At 39.8% G+C, this 24,396-nt stretch overlaps 2 protein-coding genes across 2 annotated transcripts; one reads left to right on the top strand and one right to left on the bottom strand.

Moving 5' to 3' along the window:
* Positions 1-701: 701 nt before the first annotated feature.
* Positions 702-10,326, top strand: vti1b (vesicle transport through interaction with t-SNAREs 1B). The gene is made up of 6 exons (XM_047344971.1): positions 702-1,043; positions 1,118-1,176; positions 2,432-2,629; positions 2,778-2,951; positions 3,165-3,226; positions 9,591-10,326. The coding sequence occupies exons 1-6, from the start codon at positions 947-949 to the stop codon at positions 9,682-9,684; spliced, it is 684 nt and encodes a 227-aa protein (XP_047200927.1). The 5' UTR covers positions 702-946; the 3' UTR covers positions 9,685-10,326.
* Positions 10,327-14,067: 3,741 nt separating this feature from the next.
* arg2 (arginase 2) lies at positions 14,068-24,055 on the bottom strand. Its single transcript, XM_047344967.1, has 8 exons — positions 23,708-24,055; positions 23,515-23,587; positions 17,180-17,354; positions 16,894-17,053; positions 15,328-15,422; positions 15,123-15,227; positions 14,893-15,029; positions 14,068-14,769 (listed from the first exon to the last, which is right to left on the bottom strand). Exons 1-8 carry the CDS (start codon positions 23,819-23,821, stop codon positions 14,579-14,581), a joined length of 1,050 nt encoding a protein of 349 aa, XP_047200923.1. The 5' UTR covers positions 23,822-24,055; the 3' UTR covers positions 14,068-14,578.
* Positions 24,056-24,396: the final 341 nt, after the last annotated feature.

Genomic DNA, 24,396 nt, shown 5'->3' on the forward strand with positions numbered 1-24,396 from the left:
ACCCCCCCCTTTTATATAGATAGAATTCTACCTCTATATGTTGAAAAAAATATTATTGAAGTAAAAAAGTTATTTATTTATATGTACCAAATGTTGCTAAATTACATACACAATTGCACAAAGAGCTGTTGAAAATGTTGTTTTCTTCTTCTCTTAGATGATTGTGACAGTGGGATTTATCCTTGACAGATAAAATACAAATAGCATATGGTTTATGTTTGTATAAAAGTTTATAACATCAAATAAACTAAATACGTACCTTGCCTTTTTTCAATAAATTCTTTATCTCTTTATTATTTATTAATTAATTTTGTTAAATATCACTGGTTATGAATTATGGATAAATACCTAAGCAGGATAATATATAAAAAGGATTAATTAAACAACTGTTGCCTTTTTTTCATAATGATTACTTCTTAATTAACTTATTTTATAAACAACTACTCACTCTCCGTATAGATTCAGAATTAAAAATAACTCAAAGTTTATTTAAGTATAAACTTTAAATTTTAAATGTTTCGTTTTAAAATCATGCCATTCATCTACTTTTATATAAACAAGCAATTAAAGAACAAAACTACGATTCCCAGAGATTTTCAGAAAAGATGTCCGCGTCAATGCCTGATTAAAACAGTTAACTCAGTGCTTTCTCAGTATTATTCAACCACATTTCACATAGAATAAGTGTAATAATCTATCAGCAAACTTAAAGCTTAAATTCATCAGCACCGACCACATTATTATATAATATTTAGATTTTTTTTGAGAAGTTTAAGGCATTAGAGGTCACGAGGCCCATCATGCGGAAGAGTCCCGGGATTCTGATTATCACCAAAGCAAAACTAGCAGATTTACCTAAACGTGTGACCGTAATTGTTGTTGTCTTGAACTAAAAGGACAAAGGAGTCCCTTAATTAACGGCGGGTTGCTTACCTCTAAAGTAAAAATGTCGTCAGAAGAATTCGAGAAGTTGCACGAAATGTACAGGTCTCTGTATGAAGAGCTGAAGCTAATACCAGAGAGGGCTCTGAAAAGCCACGGAGGTAAACACTGTTGGAGCAATAATTTTAAGGCATTATGTGCTGTGAACGTTGAACATATGCTGTCTTAAATACAGAGGAGAGGAAGAAGCTGGTGAGGACATTTGATGAGAGACATGGGGAGGCTGAGGAAGTGGTGAGTTTCCTTTTTAAATATGCAGCTCAGGGAGCAAAAATACAGTAAACAGAGCCTCTGTCTTTTACAAATGTGCATGTTTTTTTTACTGTCGTGGTATTTTGTCAAATTACAACCAACATCTTCAACGTATTTAATATGATTTTAGTTGAAAGATCAATTCAAAGTGGTCTATAATTGCACAGTAGAAGTTAAGGGATGCATGGTTTTCAAAAACTTTACAAGTAAAAATCTGATAACTACGCGGTGCATTTCTATTCAGTCCACCTGAGTCAATACTTTGTAGAACCCACTTTTAATGTTTGCTGCAAGTCTTTTTCAGCGATGTCTTCATGACATTTGACGCAGACCTTTTTGCCCATTCCTCTTCGCGAAGTGGCTCAAGCTCAGTCAGACTGGATGGCGAGTGTGTGTTACATTGATTTTTCCCATGCTTGCCACAGATTTTTAACTGGATTCAGGTCTGAACTTTGACTGGGCCATTTTAGCATTCAAATATGGTTCGATCTAAACCATTTTCCATGGTGAACCTCCACCCCAGTCTCAACCCTATACAACAGTGAACAGGGTTTCCTCCAGGATGCCCCTGTATTGCAATCATTGTCAATTGCAAAGGAAAGCTTGCATGCAATATTTTGGACACAATGATGTTTCATGCTCTATGTGTTGAGGTCCATTTGTATTTCACCATTTGGATGGACCTTTATTGTCCTCTATGCTCACACTTCTTTAGATGTTAGTGATCAGTATCCTAAAGTTTCCTGAGATTGGTGGGGCTAATATGAGGAAGGAAAAGTAAGTAGGAAGGAAAATGCGGGTTCATTGCAATTAATATTTACGAATATTATTGCAATATGTAGCCCTAATTTTGATCAATCCATCTTCTCGTCAGTTATGACCAGCTTCCTTGTAGCTGCTAAATGAAAGCCTCCCCACACCATCCTTTCTTCTCAAGGAAATTGGTTGCAGTGAATCTTATTTAGAGGTATCAGAGTCAAGGGGGATAGATACAAATGTCTTCCATGCTTTTTTCCAGATTTTCTTGTTGTTAAAGTTTTGAAATCCATGTATCGTTTCCATTCTTCACAATTATGCCCTACTTGGTGTTGATCTCTCACATTGATCCTAGTAAGATCCAATGACATAAATAATATTGCTGAACATTATAGATGTCCTGGCCCTGACTTGAAACCTAGTAGAGACAGATCTTCCACTGGTTTTTGGCATCACTCTGTGTTTTTTTACCCATCTCCAGTTACAAGGAATGGAAGAGGAGCTGCGTGGTGCCCCTTCTTCATATAAAAATGCCATGGGTGCCAAGCTGCGACTTTACCGCAGGGATCTCGGTAAGCTGCAGAGGGACATGAAAAACTCTGCATCTGGGTTCAGCTCCTCTTCCCAAACTGTGCAGGGAAGCCAACAGAGCATTTATTCATCACAAAATCAACAAAGTGTGAGTGTTAGGCAGAATATCACAATGCCCATACTATTTACCTAACTGGAAACACTTGATTATGTTTCTTCAGTTAATTTTTAATCCTTTTTCCAAAAATCATGTAACGTACCTTGTTTGATAATGTCAACTTGGTCTACCTCTGCAGACACACTTGCAGTCCCAGAGAGCTATTCTACTCCAGGGGACAGAGTCTCTGAACAATGCCAGCCAGAGTATCGAGCGAAGTCAGCGCATCGCTGCAGAGACGGATCAGATCGGCACAGATATTATTGAGGAGCTGGGGGAACAGAGGGAGCAGCTGGACCGAACCAGAAATAGGGTGAGCCGAGAATTACGGGTAACCATCTGTCAAATAGGCTGAAGTTGTTATATTGCTTCAGTTTGAAGGTGGAATTTAGCGGGTATGCAGGAAAACCTAATTAGGTGGGTACGTTATAGTAGCTGAGGAGAAACCGCTTATGATTTTGTTGCTAGACCACAGTATCTTAGATATGTTTGTTATATTAAACATGTTTTTTTTTTCTCCGTGTAGCTGGAAAATACAGGAGAGAACCTCAGCCGGAGCAGAAAAGTTCTTCGTGCCATGTCACGACGGTGAGTAATACTACGCAGATTGTATTTTAACATCAACCTCTACGTTTAACAGCACCCCTGATAGTGATGTGTAAACAGATTTCTTTACAAAGATTTTTTAGTTTCTTTTAATTTATACCTTCCTAAATTGTAGGTTGAAGAGAGTATACTTGAAATTAGAAAGACTAATCCACGATGTCCCTTTTCCCTGGGCTTTAAATATGATTTGACACAGAGGCCCATTTCAAAATGGGAAAATGGGTGAACTTGCCATTCAAATGAGGGAGATGTGACCTTTCTAACTCAGAAATGGCTAAAAGAAAATAGTTACTTGCTTCATCCTTAACATTAAGATGTAACTGTAAGAAACATATTGCTACCGATGAGAATCCCAAACACTCCTGGAGGATTTGGTGTCAAACAAAGGAAGAATGTGTAAAAAAGTACCCCATCCCCATTGTTAAGTATAGTGGAGAACCTGTGATTCTATGGGCCTATTATTTTTCAAAGGTCCTGGGAACCCTTTTAGAGTGAATGGCTGCATGGTGAAAATGGTTCTTTAGTGGGACTTTCGCAGGATAATGACCAAAAATATATGACCAAATCCACATAGGTAAGGTAAGTTTATTTATATAGCACCTTTCAGCAACGAGACACTCAAAGCGCTGTACATACAATTACAATACAATCACAAAGCAAATAAACACAGATACAGACACAGAAAAACAAATCAAATGATAAAATCAAACAGGTAATTTAAAAAAGTAAAATAAAATAAAGAGAATAGAATGATGGACAAGAAAATGAAAGGAAAATTGGACAGAAAACGCAACTAATCATGCCTAGATGGCCCGGTCAAAGGCCACTCTAAACAAATATGTTTTTAATCTTGATTTAATGCAGCTTAGGTTTTCGGCGCTTTTACAGTTTTCTGGCAGTTTATGCCAGATTAGTGGAGCATAAGAACTAAAAGCTGCTTCTCCATGTTTGGTTCTGGTTCTGGGTGTGCAGAGTAGATTTGAACCAGATGACCTGAGAGGTCTGGGTGGTTGATACATTGACAACAAGTCTGTAATGTATTTAGGTGCTAAGCCATTCAGTGATTTATAGACTAACAGAAGTATTTTAAAGTCTATTCTCTGAGCTACAGGGAGCCAGTGTAGGGACTTTAGAACCAGGGTGATGTGCTCCACTTTCTTAGTTCTAGTGAGGACGCGGGCAGCAGCGTTCTGGATCAACTGCAGCTGTCTGATTGACTTTTTATGCAGGCCTGTGAAGACACCGTTGCAGTAATCAATTCTACTAAAGATGAATGCATGAATTAGTTTTTCAAGGTCCTGCTGAGACATTAGTCATTTAATCCTGGAGATGTTCTTTAGGTGATAGAAGGCCGACCTTGTTACTACCTTTATGTTCCTCTGAAGGTTCAGGTCTGAGTCCATCACTACACCCAGGTTTTCGAGCCTGATTGGTGGTTTCTAGCTGTATTAACTGAAGCTGTGTGCTAACTTTTAAACGCTCTTCCTTTGGTCCAAAGATTATTACTTCAGTTTTGTTGTGATTCAGTTGAAGAAAATTTTGGCCCATGCATTGATTTCTTCTAAGCATTTACTCAGCGCTTGAATGGGTTCATAGTCACCTGGTGACATCGTAACGTATAGCTGTGTGTCGTCTGCATAGTTATAATAACTTACGTTGTCAGTCAGTCATTTTCTACCGCAAACAGAAAGCCCGTCAAAGTGAGAAGGACGTCCGGCTCCACCCTCAAACCGTTTTGATTGGATAGCTCCAAATATTAATGAATGTCTCATGATATCTGGTGTGTCTCATTAGTCTACTGTTGTCACACATTTCAGCAGTGGTTCTAAGTGTTTGAGACATTTGGAAGTTATTAATTTTTTCTGTTTGTTTTTATCGACTGTAATTCGTTGATGGTCCTTAAGTACAAATACACGGAAATTCGCTGTCCGCCCTTTCTGTGAGTGCAGATGACATAAAAAGCCATCCCTCATTCATTTATTTTCTATACCGCTTCTTCCATAATGGGTCACCGGGGAGCTGGTCTCCAGCAGTCTACGGGCGAGAGGCAGGGTACACCCTGGACAGGTCTCCAGTCCAGCGCAGGACAACACAGAGACATACAGGACAAACAACCATGCACACACCCATTGCCTAAGGGCAATTTAGAGACCAATTAGCCTAACAGTCAAGTTTTTGGACTGTGGGAGGAGGCTGGAATATCCGGTGAGAGCCCACGCATGCACGGGGAGAACATGCAAACTCCATGCAGAAAGACCCCTGGCCGGGAATCGAACCCAGGACCTTCTTGCTGCAAGGCAACAGTGCTACCAACTGCGCCACCGTGCAGCCTGTAACTCACGTTGTTGTTTATTAAAATCTGAGTTAGGGGGAGCATGTAGATATTGAATAGGAGGGGCCCTAAGATGGACCCTTGGGGAATGCCACATGTGATTTTTGTGGTCTCTGATGTAAAGTTACCTACTGACACAAAAAAGTCCCTGTCCTCCAAGTAGGATTTAAACCAGTTGAGTGCTGTACCAGAAAGTTTATTTGGTGAAATTGGGAAATTTTGTCAAAATCAGTTCTAGTTGGAGACAACTTTGGTACTGGAGTTGATGTGGATGTGCTGACTGTCCTTCTGATCTTTTGGGTTTTTTCAGTAAAGAAGTCAGCAAATTCATTGCAGGCCCTGGTAGAGTGGAGTTCAGATGCTACAGTTACAGGAGGGTTTGTTAACCGGTCGACCGTGGCAAATAATGCACGAGCATTGTTTATGTTTTTGCTGATGATCTCAGAAAAGAAGGATTCCTTTGCATTTTTCAGTTGTAGGTTATATCTGTGTAGTCTCTCTAAAATAATGAACGTGGAGTCCAGTCTTTCGTCACCTGCGTTCAGCTTTTCGACACTCCTTTTTTTCACTTCTGACTGGTGGAGCACTTCTGCATGGAGACATTTTCTTCCCAGAAACGACTTTCACTTTAATTGGACCAATTGAATCAATGATGTCCGAGATTTTAGAATCAAAGTTATTTACCAGCTCATCTACAGTGTTACAGGGCAAAGTGGAGGTAGAAGAGTAAATCTGGTTAAAGGTTTCAGCAGCACCGTCCTTAAAGATCCGTTTTCTTATTATGTCTCTTTGGCAAACTGAGTCATTGCAGATGATGCTTTCAGAAATAACAGAAAAGTGGTCAGATAGAGCAACATCAGTTAGAGACACCTTGGAAATGTTTAGACCCTTAGTGATGATCAAGTCCAAAAAATGTCCCTGTTTGTGCGTTTGCTGTTTAACACGTTGAGTCAAACCAACATTTCTAAGAGAGTCACATAGATCTATAGCACTTCTGTCTTCAGGATTGTCCATGTGAATGTTGAAGTCTCCCACAATAATTAAACAGTCATAATCAACACATATCACAGATAAAAGCTCATCAAAACCCTGAAAAAGTTTGTTTTGGACTTAGGAGGCCTGTAAATATTCAAGAACATGGTTCAGACCAGGCTCTTTACCTGGAGAGCCAAATATTCAAAAGAGTCAAATTTGCCCAGAAATACTTTTTTACACTCTAATAAATCTTTAAACAAAGTGGCCCCCCCTCCACCTTTTCTTTGCTGTCTGCTCTCACAAAGAAAATTGTAGTTCAGAGGCATCGACTCTATCAGAATGGGAGCTTTATTAAATTCATATAACCATGTTTCTGTTAAAAACATAACATCAAGATCGTGGTCAGTGATGAAGTCATTGATTAAAAATGATTTTCCTGACAGAGATCTAATGTTCAATAAAGCCAGTTTATATGATTTAGTTGCTGATATTAACTCTGTGTCTGGTTGTACCTGACAGTTTATGGCTTTTGTTGATTGTTTATTACTGTCTCTTATCCTTTTGGCTTTGTTCTTTCTGTCATGTATAAGCACAGAGATTTTACAACTATCTCCTATTAGGGGCCCAAGTTTTTCCTGGACATGCTCATTTCTGATAGAGTTACCACTGGGGCCCAGACTGTATCACAGAGAAGTGATTTGAAGGTCCTGATTAGGAGGAGATAGATTAGGAGGTGGTGGAGGTCTGCGGCATTTGGAAGATGTTGGTTTAGTAGTAGGGCCTCGGCCACGGGGTTGTTGAATGGAGAAGATGTCAGAGCCATTTGGGTCTCGATTTTAAGAGCTCCTTTCATGTTATCAGAATCCAGTAAGGCAAAAAGCGGGCTCAGTGGGGAGATGGGAGAGTTCTGTGCGGTCTGGGTCGGGGTCTGAGGTGAGGGGAGTTTACCGGGGGGGTCGGTCTGGGTCTGGGTTTTGGGGGATGGGGGTATAATGGGGGGGTCCACCTCTCCTGTGGATTTCGACAGGGAGACATTTTGTTGTCGATGAAGTTCACAGGTGTGGTGGCACATGTTTTTTTCAACCACTTATTAATCATCAGAAGTCTCGAAAAAATCTCATCTCCTCAGAAAATCGGTGCAAAGGATCTGCTGAGGAACACCTTGATATTGAGACCTCCAACAATATTCAGAAGACGAGTGAAATCCTCCTCAGTCCTTCTGATTTTTTCTGAGCCACGTCATCCATGGCTCCACAGTGTATAATAAGGTTTTCTAGAGACAGGCGCTTTTCTGTGATTGCAAGTATATTCTCTGAGATATCAGAGACCACGTTACTGGTACCAATCATAACTTCTGTGTTTTTCTTGTTGCAGAAGTTTTTAATCCCATCCACAGCTGTGTTGCCCACTATTAGGGTTCTTGGTCCGGTGGGGTATTTTTTCTCTGGCAGTTTAGGAGAAGAATGTTTAGAATGAAGGTTGTTCTCAAACCTTTTATTGTTCTCAGAAGATGGATAGTTTTCCTGGTTTTCGTTCTGTAGTGCGGCAACTCTGTTCTGGAGGGGAATTTCCAGCTGTCTCACTCCTATCAGTTGTTGTGACAGCAGCTCGCTGTCGAAGTCTCCTTTTCCCAGGGGAAATGGGGGCATTTCTCTGTAATTCTGGCCATTCTAATTGATTTAATTTCTGAGATCTTTCAGTGAGTCGTCCACCTTGATTTTTTTGGGCATGCGCCTTAAACATGCCAGGGGGGTCTGCCGGTAGGTTTATTCTCAGTGTTCTGATTGCCGGCTGAGTTGTTGAGCTGGCTGTCACTGGGATCACAGGCAGAGTTGATTCATCGTTGTACCCCATATTCACCTCCACATTCACTTCTAGTCGATGGATTTTCATCTCCAAAACAGCCAATTTCTGTAAAAGTTTGTCGAAGTCCTCTGTGGTGAAGGGAGGCATTTTGTGCTGATTAGCTGGCGTCAACTTGTCCTGCTTTCGAGTTCGATTATAAAAACATCAAAATCCTTTAGAAAAAATAAAAATAATAATAATCCTTCGGAGTCGCTGGTAAGAAGTTGTTTTAGTCCAATATTTCTGTAATTTTGGCTAAGAGATAAAAAGTTAGGAGTAAAAGAATGCAAGCAAGCAGCGAGCTTAGGGGAAAAGCATCTGAGCAGACAGAGAGGCAGAAGTGGGAAAAAACATAGAAATGGTTCACCTGACAAATTCATTCTTGGTTCGATAATCATCTCAGTCCCGAGAGATTCTGTTAGACCATAATAACCCCTTTCTGAATAAATGCACTTAAATTAAAGCTTGGGTATTTTACAGCAATAAAAGATTCTTTTTAATGTTTTTTTTTTTAAGGCTTTTTACAAAATCTCTACCAGGAATGCTGATGCATGTGAAGGTTGATGTACATAAAGAGGATAAAACTAAGATTATATGATATTGTTTTACATTTCATTCATTTATTCAGTCATGCACTCACAAAAGTGTATTATAATGATATTACTGTTTATAACTGAAATGTGTTTTATTATTTTTATTTATTATTATTGTAATACTTCTGTGCCATAGAGAAGATACTACACCTTGACTGTTATAGAAAGTATTTCAGTTACAACTAATGATTTATCTTCTTTCTTAATCACTTTAATTTGTAAGAGATAAATATATCAGTTTACATAATACTCATAGTCCCACATTACTTTAATCTTAAGGATGTTGGGGAAAGAATAATGATAATGCAATGAAAGAAAACAAAATATTGTTATGACCTGGGGATTCACAACCTTGTAGCTTTACATCAGGAATCACTGAAAACAGCGGCTAACTACATAATGATTTTATCTGTGGAGGCCAAAATGATTGATTCTATACTATTATTTAAATTGGCCTCCTCTCTGAACCACCAGACTATTTGAGCATGGCAGTCTTCTCAGTTCTTACATATCTTTTGCAGATAGTTGATTTCATTTGTAAATGTTCATCAAAATGTAACCAGAGTTTTCTCTTTATGTTTGCTCCTTTTCTGTCCTGTAGGCTGATGACGAACAAGCTGCTACTGGCTGTCATCATTTTAATGGAGCTGGCCATTCTGGGTGCTGTGATTTACCTTAAGTTCTTCCGGAAATAAAGAAAACAAAATCATCTGCAGACAAGCTGAGCTCTGAATCGAGAGTAAACCCTGAGGACATTCTACCACTGTCTCTTTCAGCTATACAGTAGCAGTAATACTCTTCTGTTGTTCCTGTGACTGCATTGAGGTAGTGAACTTTTTCTAAGAGGGGGTTTGTAATCTATGGGACAAGGATGGAAAAAAATGTGAAGCTGTTAATGGACCAAGCCCACAGAAACTCTCTCTGAACTGATATTTGCACTTTATCAGCTGTCTCTTAATGCCAGTGATGTCCTGCAGGATGATGATCTGGACATGTGCACTGAACCCGCCTGTGTTTAGACTGAGGAAAAAGGATATCAAAAGATTTGAGAAAACAATAAACTGACACCAGCTGATTGTGTTTTTCAAGCGTTGTGCTCGTTTTTCAAATGAAAGCAAAGCCTAATCGATTAGAATCAGTTAGGCTTTGAATGGAGAGTCTTCATACAGCTGCTTTGTTCCTTCGCCAACTACATCTAATCACTGTACTCTCACAGGAGTCCTTATTTAAAAGTATTGATGTAATTAAATCGGATGTTTGACCTCAGAGTGCATTGTGTCAGATGTTTCCTCAGACGTGAGCTAAAGTAATTTAAAAAAAAATTTAAAAAAGGAAAACATCTGCTGTGGATTTACTCGCTGGGACATCACTGGTTGGGAACCAGCATTTGTTACTATGGAATTTATTCTCAAATAAGAGTTGATAAGGCTATTTCTGGCATTCTGTTAGTGAAGTGGCACATCTGCTATGCTGTTTTTTTCAGCCTTTCTATCAAGCCTTCCAGGAAACATGCAGAGAAGCAAAACATTTTTAGTGACCTTATAATCTTTGGAATGTAAGCACAAAGTAAAAATATGAGGGTTAACATGGCTTCAGTGAGCTTATTTGCATGTTCCAGGTAAGGAACAATGTTGATTACCAATCTGTTCAAATCTATGACTTTCTCATAGGTGCTTAAAGCCACTATTCAACCCAGACCACAAATTGCCAAGAACCGCTCAATTTTAGGATTGGTGAGGACTTGTAATTTTACAAATTTCCCGGTCCAGTCTGTGACGATTAAAGTTTCCGTTACGACACAGGATAGATAAAGAGACGTCGTGAGATTCAGCTTGATTCGCGTGAATATTGTCAAGAATTCTGTACGATTAACAGGAATCTATTAAGAATACTGCACAAATGTTAGAAATCAGTCAGAAATCAGGTAACAATTTGCCGAATGCATCTAAGAATCAGGTATACATTAAATTTGAACTAGTTACTATTCTTAACAATTGGTGGGATTTTCCATCAAGATATAATAAAAATGACAAGGGACTAGCAGGAGGGAGTGTTATTGGAATGATGACCATTGGTGTTAAGTTCAAATGTTTTAAGTGAGTGCTTTTGCCAAAAAAATTTAAAAATTCCAGTGCTTGTTTTTGGATATAAAATTAAATACGAAACTAAATAAAAAAACAGTAGTTTGTTTTATTTATTTATCTTAAAAAAAGTTTATTAGTTTAGTTTTCTACTATGTTTTTAAATAATTATTGTCCTTACAGTCTTTCTTATTTTTTCATTTTTTTCCAAGGGGAGAAGAGAGATTTGGGGAGTTTTAGGGGGTTCAATGGCCCTCAGTGGACAAGATAATGTTGAGTTAGGAACACATGGCTACAAATCAATCAATCAATCAATTGGTTAGAATACCTAAGAATGAACTAGGAATTTGTTAAGAATAAACAGAGATTTTTTGGATGTGTGAGTTTTGCACCAGAATTTTTAACAGCTGTTAACTTTTGCCATGATTTCCAAATGGCTCAAGAACTGACTGAGAAAACAATTTGAATGAGTTACGAATTCAGGAACTTATGCTACAACTAAGAATCCTAAAATTTGGCAATTCTGGGTGATTTGTACCATTTGTGGTCTGTGTGGAATAGGAGTATTAGACGTTTCTAACTCTGACAAAAATGTATTCAGGGTGTCGATACAATTATTTCACTGTATACGATATGATACAATGTTCCTTTATTGTCAGAACAAATCTGACTAAACTGAGGAACCTTGTATCTTCGGATTGATGGTAACAGTCTATATTCATGTTTTAGATCATGGACAGGGTCAGAAATGTTATTGGCTAATCTCACCATATTATTATCACAGAAAGATTCATAAAGTCTTTTGAAGCAGTTTAAATCTTTCAACAAGGAAAGACTTTAATACAACGTGGTATTACAGTACTGCAAAACACTCATCACTCAAGTATAAAACAAATGAGGGACTTCTTTACTTGCTTCGAAGGACCTCAGACGTCAAAGAAAATATATCCTATGTTTTGTCTTTTTACAGACCAGTGTGACAACAGTTGATCATTCATGACCTCTAAGTATTTATACAACAATACCTGGTTGATTTCTTCATCATGGAAGGTAACTGGAGCTTTATGACAATCAGGTATTGATCCAAAAACATTTTTTTCTTTTCATTTTAAGAGCATTTTCATTCGTTTCATTAGGTTGTCTGAGGTGCAGGTAAAGTATACTTGTATGCTTTGATGAAATGAACGCTATCAGCTTAGAAACTAATATCTGATTCATCAAGGTGAGGACACTAATACTGTTGAATGCAGGTAGAACACTGAATGCTCATAGACGTTCAACAAAATCTCACTAGAGAAGAATAGGACAACCCCTTTCAGATCTGAGGACTCTCTTAGCCTCAATTTCAACATTTCAACCTTATGATCTTTGGGTAAATGGTCCTTCATTTGCTTCAAGAGGTCAGAAAGAAGAAGGGCAACTTCTGAGTGTTTTGTTAGATCTTGCAAATGCTGCCTGATCTATGCCACACTACCTCATTTAGCTTCGGATTTACTACCTCACCCCTGGAGTTCAAGCCAACAGGTTGCAACAGATTGTCAAACGGGTTGCTCGATGTCCCCCATCCTCTTCTGCTGAGCACAAACCTCCTAGTAACAACAGCTGAAGGCATTGCTCACAGCCCTGTTTTGAAATCCGGCATCAGATTGCTAGTGCTGCATGGTTTCGAAGACGACCCAACAAAAGCTACAGTGTCACATTTCCAAACTAGATGCAGGGTACTAGAAGTCCTGGGCAATGTAGCCTCTGGAGCAAAAACTGTCTCACTGTAGACGGTTTGAGATAAAGAAAGGCAGGGACACTAATAATTTTCCCCTTCAAATTTAAGGTAAAATCATCCCATCCTTGGCAGACAGTTCAAAGATGATGTGAACTTTGCTGAAGCAATGCAAAAGATGGCTCAGGAGGATCAATATGTTGGAATCCTTGCCAGGTTTAAATCATGGCTAGAATAGTATAGTTCCTTACTCAGGCTATTTTGGCAAGGGAGACATTGCTGATATGAAAAAAAATGTATTGAAGTATTTTATATATTGACAGAGTGATTTCAGCCATACTCTTTCCTAGTGTTTATAATATGACTGTACAGAAATGAGGTCATCTTATTCAGCACAAAAACATTATAAATACATGTTAAATACAGTAAGGTTCTTGGAAATAAACTAATATGCTTTGAAATCATTTGACCATGTAGAGTTTCTCCTGGCGTCTTATGTTTAACATCTGTCTAATTGAAGAGAAAGTCCGGCCATAATTCCATAAATTTAAAAAGGCAAAAAGACAGTAGGACATACATTTATTCACATTTATGGAAGACCAAAATAGAATATCCTTGTAACAAAGAACATAATTATTCAGTCCAGTCTTGATATCAAAGAGGATGCAACAAACCAGTACAGGTCTTTCTCTCTCTCTCTCTATACATATACATATACAGTATACATATATACTGTACATATACATATACAGTATACATATATACTGTACATATACAGTATACATATATACTGTACATATACAGTATACATATATACTGTACATATACAGTATACATATATACTGTACATATACAGTATACATATATACTGTACATATACATATACAGTATACATATATACTATACATATACATATACAGTATACATATATACTGTACATATACATATACAGTATACATATATACTGTACATATACAGTATACATATATACTGTACATATACAGTATACATATATACTGTACATATACATATACAGTATACATATATACTGTACATATACAGATACAGTATACATATATACTGTACATATACATATACAGTATACATATATACTGTACATATACATATACAGTATACATATATACTGTACATATACAGTATACATATATACTGTACATATACATATACAGTATACATATATACTGTACATATACAGTATACATATATACTGTACATATACATATACAGTATATATGTATGCATATATATTTTTTCCAGCATTTGTGTGAATGCTAAACATTTTTAAAGTGATGTATCAGTTATTTAAAGTGCATGTACTGGTAAGTTTATAGTTTAGTACAAATGTAACTGCTATACAGTAACCACAGCTGGTCCAAAAATGAAGAGTGATATTTCTGCAGTAGCTTTAACCTATCTGGTACAGCAAGGGGCCACATCAGACTATGCACATTACACAAAGTGAAACCTGTTCATGCCGTTGAGGCAGGTACATCCCTTTTCTTAAACACCATACAAATAAACAAAAATAAATTAGTATTGCTTTTCAGATTAGCACTAGTTTCATCAAAATGTGCATTTTTTGTTAGAAATGATGTTAAAGTCATTCCTCAACATGACCAATGTAAATATTTTCAAAGCCCTTTCATTTCTTTTTTTCGTTTATGGATTCAGAAAGGTGTTTGTTTTTTCCCAGATTTTAAATAACAGCAGAAGGTAAAGTTGTGGAATGGTCAGCCATGGTTTAAAGTTCAGAAAAAGTGCTTGAAGGTCTCAGAGACAGAGCTGCTCAGTGTCGCTTTTCTCTGCTGGAATAGAATGGATGGACGCGTGAGCACCCTCTCTCGTCTGTCCCAGAGACGATGCAATGACGTCAACCGCTAAAGAGGCGGTAGCCTCCACGGCTTCCTGGTTGGGCCCCAGAATGGGGTTCACTTCTACCAGGTCGATGGCTGACAGCAAACCTACACATCAACACAGAACCATGTTAGACTCCTAAACTAAAGGATCTAAAATGAATGAAGATGTGCAGGTACTCTCTTATTGGCAAACAAATGGCACTAAACCATGGTTGCAGACACTGGTACCTGTGTTATGAATCTCCTCTGTCAGATAGATCCCCTCTCTGTAAGTCAAACCTCCGTTCACTGGTGTTCCTGTGGCAGGAGCCAAAGACGGGTCAAATGCGTCGATGTCAAAACTCAAGTGGATTGGTCGCTGTTTTCTGCAGGAGAAGTTAAAGATAAGATAAAATGTGAATTCAGAATTTCCTTAAATTCAATCAGCACACAGATCATGATCATTAAGTATTCACTACCTTGCCAGAAGATGGTCAAGAGTAACTTCCATGACCCTTTGGATGCCTAGTCTGTCAATATCCCTCATGGTGAAGTACTGGATGCCCAAATTCTTTAGGATGTGGCTGCAGCAAATGGTACAAAAATGTTTTTGCAATGCTTACAGAAGTAAAAGGGTGCTTCAGCCACATGTCAAAGAGATTTTAAGGAAAAGGAGGTACTTACTGCTCTCCGGGGTCAACATCCCGCAGTCCGACGTACACCAGATCCCGTGAAGAGAGGAATGGTTTAGTCCATGAGAACCCAGGAATATCAGGCATCTGGTTGCATAGATGGAAAATAATATTTTTGATAAATGAATTACATTTAACACTGAAAACAGATCAACCTTTGCCACTTTGCTTTATTTGACAGAGCAATATAACATACAGAACCTCGCAAAAGTAGTCACATACCTTGAACTCACGTTATAATTTCAAACTTCAATATGTTATTAAGATTTTAAATGCCAGAACAACAGAAAGCAGTGCATAATTTTCAAATGGAAGAAAAATTAAATAAAAATCTGTGGTGTGCATTTGTTTTTTTTAGTGCTCTTTACTTTAAAACCCCTAAATAACGTCATCTCATTAGTAAATAGAGTGTAATTAAATCTCAGTATAAATATAAGTCTCCTTTGAAGGGTTCAAAGGTTTGCTAGAGAACATTAGACCAAAGAACACACAAGACAGGGCAGGAATAAAATTGTGGAGAATTTTAAAGCGGTTTAGGTTATAAAGCACAGTCCCCAGCTTTAAACATGTTATGCGGCACCCTTGTCCAAACTGAAACCTGCCAAGACATGGCTGGCCACCTAAGCTGACAGGCTGGGCAAAGATACCATTGATCACAGAATCAGCCAAAAGGTCCATAGTTGCTCTGGAGGAGCTGCAAGTCCACAAGTGGCAAGAATAAACCATCATATTGGATCCTGTTTGCTATTTGGAAACACATTTTAAAAACCCTCTACTCAAAAGAGATCAAAATTTTACTGACCCACATGGAAAATGCTATATGTGGTAGAAAAATAATTCTGCAAATCGCCATAAATACACCATCTCGACCCTGATCCATGGTGGTAGCAGCATCTTTCTATTCAATTCAATTCAAAAATACTTTATTAATCCCAAAGGGAAATTAAATGTTGCTGTAGCTCATTATGAAGGTTTCTTCAAAGAGCCTCAGTCATGCTGTGGGATGAGGGACAAGGAAGCTGGTCAGCATAATCCAGAACTAAGCTGTTTGCAAAGATATATAATTTTCAGTCTCTAGGCGTGCAACACTTGCCGAAAGATCCTTTGTATGACTTGCAGCTGTGATTGCTGTGAAAGGTTGTTCCACAAGGCACAAACTCATACTACATTTCTTGGATTTGCATCTGTAAAAAATTTAGAAATAATGCACGTACTTTTTCACAATTATGCACTACTTTGTGTTATTTTATCACATAAAACAAAATAAAAGATTGTGGCTCTCGTGACAATATGTGAAAAAGTTCAAGGGTTATGAATACTTTTGCAAGCCATTTCATTGTCATAAGGTGTCATCAGTAAAATAATTTTACTGAGCTTCAAATCTCATGGTTTGGCTCTCAGTTGAGAGCACAAAAAGCAAATTTCAGAACAAAACTGAAACTATAAAGTTATTATCAGCCCCTCAGTAGGGGTCCATTACCACTTTGTTTCTTTATACTAAACTTCAAGATTCAAGATGCCCTGCCCTCATTAGGCTTCTTTGATGTTTGCCTCTCACCTTGTCTTGCAACTCTTTGAGCATGAAAGCCACAGGCTGGCCGTGAAGGTTTCCCGATGGGGAGGTCATAGGCGTGTTAATATCTGCATGAGCGTCGACCCAGATGACACACAGATCAGGGCACTGCTGGGCATGGCCGCTCACTGATCCAATAGCAAGGCTGTGAAAGTTAAGGAGCAGTTGTAAATATCTGCAGTTTGTATCCCTCAAATGCACAAGCTGAGCACACATTCACTCCATGTGGAACATTAGGTGCTCCATCTCATACAATTTTTGAGATAAATACCTGTGATCTCCCCCCAACATGACCAGAGTGTGCCCAGCGCCGACGGCTCTGCTCACTGCACTGGATAACTTTTTGCTTGCGGCGCCCACAGTCCTCGGGAACTTCACGTCCATGTAGGGTTCGTCCTGCTCGAGGTGGTGGAAGCTGAGATCGCCGAAGTCATGAACAGAGTAGTCTGAGACAATACAATAAGAGATGACCATCAAGTTATAAGTTCTTTATCATCACCCACACTAATAGTGCAGTTAGGAACAACAAAACAGCAGCCTAGTTTGTGGATGCACACTCACAGATGCAGAGCATGGACCTGCAACCCTGATTGTTTAATGCAATCTGGACATTTGAACCATGTGAGCACCAGGTGTCAGTCGATCAGTTAAGACAATCTGCAGCTCCTGCATGTCACTTAACACGGATTTGACTGACCTTGCAGCCTTGAGAGGTTGAGTCATTGACTGCCAGTGGAACATTAGCGACGAAGCACTTTCCACTTTTCCTGCTTACCACTTGGGCTCAGGTTTCAGTGACTGCATCTTGAGCCATGCAATGTGGCCGCAGACTTACAGACTAAAAAACATGAATTCATTTCAGGGTGGATGATAGAGTGTGAGCTTTTTTTATGCTTGGAGGTGATCAGGGTTGAAAATGTGATCCTTGCTGGCAGTGTAGGATTACTCTGCTGATCTAAGGGCAGCCAGTGTGGTTCATTACTATTCAAAGGCAGGACATGAATAGCTTTGACTTGATGTAACTCTGAGCATCTCTTGCAAGATAAACTGAAGAGAGTGTTGACTAGCTGTCTACTGGTTCTTTTCAATCCAGTTCAAGTCACAAACTTGGGAACTGTTCAGTTTGTAAAGCGTGCTGCTTATTGTTCATACAGACATGTGATGATTGGTTCATCACAAGTATATTAAACAGTGTATCAACAAACTGCAAAAGATATGCTTAAGGATTCTAATATGGTACGATATTTAATTCAGTTGGTGTTTGCTTGCTGATACTGGACTCCATTCCTGATGCTGCAGCAGGATCGCTTTTACCACTGGGGCACCAGGTGGTTCATTTTCAGTCACATTGCCCTAAACTTTAGTGAACTTTGGTCTTTGGACAAAGAATGCGTCGAGAAAAATCTTTTCACATTTCCCATTTTTTCACATAACATACATAAAAGTGTCTACATATTATGATAGAGAAAAGTAAGACAAAATATTTATAATTCTTCAGGTATTTTTCTTGATTATTTTTGTTCACAACAGTTTTATCATTGAATAATCATGCGGAAGCATCTTGGCCTGAGAGAGAGAGTGAAGTTTTGCATAGATATATCTACACATAAATCTCTTTAATGTACATTAGATGATTTCATTGTCTTACCTGCTGACTACAATGAAATCCTATTATTTGTTTAATTTTCTTAATTAGGGCGGGAATTTTCACATAAATAGGACTGATATAAAAGGAACATTTGAATATAAACAGAGAAACGTGTTTAAACTCAGGTTTTTATTCTGATCCATTTCTGATACATTGGCTAAATTGTTAATTTTATTTTTTTAAACATAACAAAAATCTATTACAAATCAATTACAAAATCTAATGTAACATTACCACCTACTTTTGTAGCCCAAATTTTAGAAAGCTTAAATTCAAAGAAACACCTTGTTACACAGTAGGAATTACCTGGGTAAGGTTTGCTTTGATGAGGCTTACTCAACAAGTGACAATTTGTCTGTTTTATTTGGATTGATTGAAGTGAATATTTCTGAGTAAGTGTAACAGATTAAGGTTCCACCAACTTAACTGGGTCGTGATTAAACAATAGAATGTGGGTGAAATAGTAAAAAGCATTTTAAATCATTTCCACAAAGGTGGCATGTACGCCGTTCCCCGGACAACCATAGCCAAGATCTACCTTTTATTGACAACAACAACAGAGCCAACGACTCTGCGTCTGTCTGGAAAGGGCTCAAGCAAATCACCAACTACAAGCCGAAAGCCCCCCACTCCATCAACGACCGACGCCTCGCCAACGGCCTGAACGAGTTCTACTGCCGCTTTGAAAGACAAAGGGACAGTCCTGCAACCATCCCCCACGACGCCCCCCAACAGCTGCAGCCACACAATCCACCACCCCCACCTCCCCAACCTCAAGAGGGGCCTTGGCCCCTCCAACCCCCACCCTGAAGTTCCCCCCCACCAGCCCCCTACCCACGCCGAGGACGGCTCTTTCCATCCAGGAGAGGGACGTCAACAAACTCTTCAGGAGACAGAACCCCCGGAAAGCTGCTGGTCCGGATTCTGTCTCACCAGCCAGCCTGAAGCACTGCGCTGATCAGCTGTCTCCAGTCTTCAGACATTTTTAACACCTCACTAGAGACATGTCATGCCTGCTTCAAGTCCTCCACCATCGTCCCTGTTCCCAAGAAGCCAAGGACCACAGGGCTTAATGACTTCAGACCTGTCGCCCTGACCTCTGTGGTGATGAAGTCCTTTGAGCGCCTTGTGCTTTCACACCTAAAAGACATCACCGACCCCCTCCTTGACCCCCTGCAGTTTGCCTACAGAGCCAACAGGTCTGTAGATGATGCAGTCAACCTAGCCCTTCACTTCATCCTCCGGCACCTGGACTCCACAGGAACCTATGCCAGGATCCTGTTTGTGGATTTCAGCTCTGCCTTCAACACCATTGTCCCAGTTCTGCTACAGGAGAAGCTCTCCCAGCTGAGTGTGCCCGACTCCACCTGCAGGTGGATCACTGACTTCCTGTCTGACAGGAAGCAGCGCGTGAGGCTGGGGAAGCACGTCTCTGACTCCCTGACCATCAGCACCGGTTCCCCCCAAGGCTGTGTTCTCTCTCCTCTGCTCTTCTCCCTGTACACCAACAGCTGCACCTCCAGTCACCAGTCTGTCAAGCTTCTGAAGTTTGCGGACGACACCACCCTGATCGGACTCATCTCTGATGGTGACGAGTCTGCGTACAGATGGGAGGTGGACCATCTGTTGGACTGGTGCAGCCAGAACAACCTTGAGCTCAACGCTCTAAAGACAGTGGAGATGGTTGTGGACTTCAGGCAGAACCCAGCACCACCTGCCCCCATCACCCTCTGTGACTCCACAATTGACACTGTGGAATCTTTCCGCTTCCTGGGAACCATCATCTCCCAGGATCTCAAGTGGGAGCCAAACATCAGCTCCCTCATCAAGAAAGCCCAGCAGAGGATGTTCTTCCTGCGGCAGCTGAAGAAATTCAACCTGCCAAAGACTATGATGGTGCACTTCTACACAGCCATCATTGAGTCCATCCTCACCTCCTCCATCACCATCTGGTACGCCGCTGCTACAGCCAAGGATAAGGGCAGGCTGCAGCGTGTCATTCGGTCTGCTGAGAAGGTGATTGGCTGCAGTCTACTTTCACTCCAGGAACTGTACACCTCCAGGACCCTGAAGCAGGCAGGGAAGATTCTGGCTGATCCCTCCCACCCCGGTCACAGACTCTTTGAGACTCTCCCCTCTGGCAGGAGGCTGCGGTCCATCCGGACCAAAACCTCACGCCACAAGAACAGTTTTTTCCCATCTGCCACCAGCCTGGTTAACAAAGCCCGAAAACCACCCTGACACTGTCCCTTTCCCCCACACACCCCCTTTTTTGCTGACAAGACACTTGTAACTTGTAACTCTATGCGTTACATTAACGCTCAGCATGGACTCCTGCTTTACTTGCACTGCCATACTTGCACAATGATCACCTGCACTGTTGTATTGCTCTTGCATCTTATTGCATCATATTTACTCTCACTCACTTAAAACTGTGCACATATATTTATATTATATTGTAGATATGTTTATACTGTTTAATTTGTACTGTATTGCACCGACTACGCCAAAACAAATTCCTTGTATGTCCAAAAACGTACTTGGCAATAAAGCTTTTCTGATTCTGATTCAGGGTTAAGAAGCTTAGCGTGCTAGCGAGTTTAGCCTGAGCATTAGAGCTGTTGCTAAACTTGCTAGAGCTGGATAAAAACCTAAACTCTTGCTTGTGACACTTTAGGGGGTTGAAGTCAACTAGATCTTACAGCCCTGACTCACCAAGCGGGGTGGTCACAGTCCTGTATCAGCTGATGATGTAGCGATTACAGGTGGGCAGTATGGCTAGCTAGCTGGGATTTCAGATAAAAACACACAGAGACCCCCTTTGAGCAGTGTGTTTTTGACACACATCATTTCTTGCCAATAAAACAAATTGGACAAGGTGTGTTGAAGTTGGCTAAGACAGAACATATCACTAGCCTGGTGTTTTTTGATACTGTTTTCATTTGTAAAGCTCTATAGAGTCCCTTCAGAGCCCCACATTATGCCTCCCTTGGTTCCCCCAAGTTGGCTTGATGGCTGAAAGCTCACATGTGTGCAGGATGCTGGCATGATTTGTGATTTCTCAACAACCAGAAGCAGCTCAGAGAGTGGCTCATCTTTGGGGGTTTATGATGGAACTGTTTTGGGAAAGAGGCTAAATTAATATGTTGAATTACAATTTTTATAAGTTTAATGGCTAATACTTTATACTATCTAATCTTTATTTTTATAGTGCTCCTCATACATATGTGAGGCAGTAGATTCCAGAGGCATCTATAGTTTTAGACTCGTTTTTTAAAATGCACTTTTTTTTTTCTTTTAAGTGTTTTTTTCAGAAGTGGACCTACCTTACAGCATGAACTGTTTTGGCTTAGTTGCAATCCACATTACTTATTGCTTATTGGAAAATAATGTATCACATAGCAACGTAATATCCTGCACCAAAAACAGCAGTTATGGAGGTGCATAAATATATCATTTTAGTAAGAGTTCCAAATAGTAAGACCTGTGGTTGAGATAGTTCCTGTGTTGGATACAGAATTTGCCTTTATATACAGCTTTAGGTAGTATAGCAAAAGTATTTTTCAACAAATCTTACATACATCTTAACTGCTATTGTCAGGGAAATGGTTCACATGCCACCTTGTAAGAATAGATGAAAAAAACTTTATTACTACTCCATTGCCTTAATCACAAACTATTGTTTACTTTTTTTTTATTTCCCTATTGCATTTAGTTTTTTTTTTAAACAAGAATAACTATGCCAATTATATAAAAGTGACGGTCTCAAGTAAAGGAAATTATGCCTCCAGGACTATTTTGCCACCATCACGTTGAATACATTGTTTTCTTCACAGTTTCAGGGTAGGGGGAGCGGGGGCCCAGTACAAATTACACACGTTTTTTTTAATTTTTATTGTAGAAAATGTTGAAAACTGTATTTTTTGCCTTCCAGGAAAGGAACAAATATGAACAACTTGATCTATCTAACAAATCCAAACAAATATGTTTTTATTGTGTTCTAAAGGGTATGATCCTATGAGGTAAGAACGCTGTCAAAAACAATGTTTATTAAAAGACGGAAATGTGTGCATATTAGTCAATAGTTGTGCATAAGTAAAATCCAAAAGAGATATTGTATATATTCTCTATAAGAATACAAAATATGCACACATTTCCGTCTTTACATACACATTGTTTTTGACAGCGTTCTAACCCCATATAATTCCCTTTGCAAGGTACTGTAATGTATGACATTGCACAGTCCTTGTTAATCTCCGCGGATTTATCTGTCTGGACCACAGATAGACTTTAAGAAGCCCGTGATGACTACTTATCACTCTGTTTTCCGGCATGTCGTCTCTGTTATGTCTGACTCATTCTTCTATGTGAATCATGGCAGACCGTCTCATCGCCTAGAGCGTTGCAATAAAGAATTGCATTCTTTCCGACTGATGTGTCTCATTTCGGTTCTGCCCTCCATTAACGAACCTACTGTAGAAGGCGGGTCCGAAGTGCGCAGCCCCACAAGATAGGGCGGACCCCGGTAGGGTATGTCGTCAGAGCGCCGGCACAATAGAGACTGAGACGAAAGCGTGGATATCAATAAGACATCCGCTTTCCGCGGCCTTTCCAACATGTGCAAGGGTACAGCATGACTAATTCCGACATGTGGCTTGCAGATTGAGCAAACAGAGAAACCACATTGCGTGGCTGCTCATCAACGTGTCTTTTAGTGTGTCATCTGCGAGCTCAAAGCGAATGGAAGAGAGTTAAAGAATAAATCTGAATAAACCGGACGGGAATAGCACTTCATTTTTAAACGAGTATATGTATCCGGTCTGGTGGTGATGTAACAAGTACGGAGAAACCCGGAGGTAGAATTTAAAACCCTCCCTGAATCCTTTGTGTAACAGCCATCCTTCGTTATGTAACCCAGCGGAACCGGCTGTTCCATTCTGATCTCGCTTTTTACGTACCTAAAGCGGACAGCCTCTCGATGAGACCCGCATCTCTGATAACTTTGGGACCATGCTCCACTCCTCCTCTTTTCTGTCAGCAAAGTACAAAAGGAAACATTAGGATAAATGATCTTTGATTATATATATATATATATTATATATAAAAAAAAACACAATAAATGAGAGAACACAAAAATGAGGCTGACTGTACCTGTCCTTTTGAAAACGGGGCTCCCAGTACAGCCACAGACTGAAGTCTGCTTTGCTGGGAGGTACGTCTGAGTTGAGTTCGGAGAAGACGAGAAAGCGGTCCTCTTAGTGCCATTTTCTTCTTTCTTCCCTCCAAAAAATCTTCAGTCTCAGAGCAAGGAGTTCTGATGAAAGCCCGGCGAAATGTTGCGCTGCTGGATGCTGTTGGTGCAGGGGGCCGGGTCTTATTGCCCCGAAATCTGTTTAATATTCATGAGATGGCGCACAGACAAGCGGAGGTGGGTGGAACCGAGCGATCGCACCCTAATTTAGTCACACAAACAACCACTGGTTTACATACCTAACTTTTATCTGTGTTTATACGTTTCAGGTGTTGCAACTCGTGTTTATCAAGGGGGCGCGTTCGTTTTTATTTCTATTCCCTGACGTCACGTTGAATGACACGCCTTCGGCTAGACCTATGGCAGCCGTCAAAATAGGAGGGATCGCTTTGTGGGCGTGTCTTTTTGCAAACTGCTGTGGGTCAGGAGCTTTTTTTTTGAGATGGGCCGTGATAACTGCCCTGTCATCGAAGTGGAAATTTCCAGGCTGCTGGGCCTGCTTCCATTACACTAGGTTGTTCAATGGGCCACGTTTGTGTGTACACATGCCCAAAAGTTCTGATGCAAAACATGTAAGGTGTCAAAAGCA

The sequence above is a fragment of the Girardinichthys multiradiatus genome, chromosome 19 (assembly GCF_021462225.1).
Source record: "Girardinichthys multiradiatus isolate DD_20200921_A chromosome 19, DD_fGirMul_XY1, whole genome shotgun sequence".
Lineage (NCBI taxonomy): Eukaryota > Metazoa > Chordata > Actinopteri > Cyprinodontiformes > Goodeidae > Girardinichthys > Girardinichthys multiradiatus.

Bases quoted from the DNA above. Each gene is read 5' to 3' on its own strand.
- arg2 (XM_047344967.1), bottom strand. From the start codon at position 23,821: ATGGCACTAAGAGGACCGCTTTCTCGTCTTCTCCGAACTCAACTCAGA. The intron at 17,054-17,179 runs GTATTTATCTCA...TAACTTTCACAG, and splicing joins ATGTTGGGGGGAGATCACAG to CCTTGCTATTGGATCAGTGA. The intron at 15,423-16,893 runs GTGAGAGGCAAA...CTATGCAACCAG, and splicing joins TCAAAGAGTTGCAAGACAAG to ATGCCTGATATTCCTGGGTT.
- vti1b (XM_047344971.1), top strand. From the start codon at position 947: ATGTCGTCAGAAGAATTCGAGAAGTTGCACGAAATGTACAGGTCTCTG. The intron at 2,630-2,777 runs GTGAGTGTTAGG...CTACCTCTGCAG, and splicing joins CATCACAAAATCAACAAAGT to ACACACTTGCAGTCCCAGAG. The intron at 2,952-3,164 runs GTGAGCCGAGAA...TTCTCCGTGTAG, and splicing joins TGGACCGAACCAGAAATAGG to CTGGAAAATACAGGAGAGAA.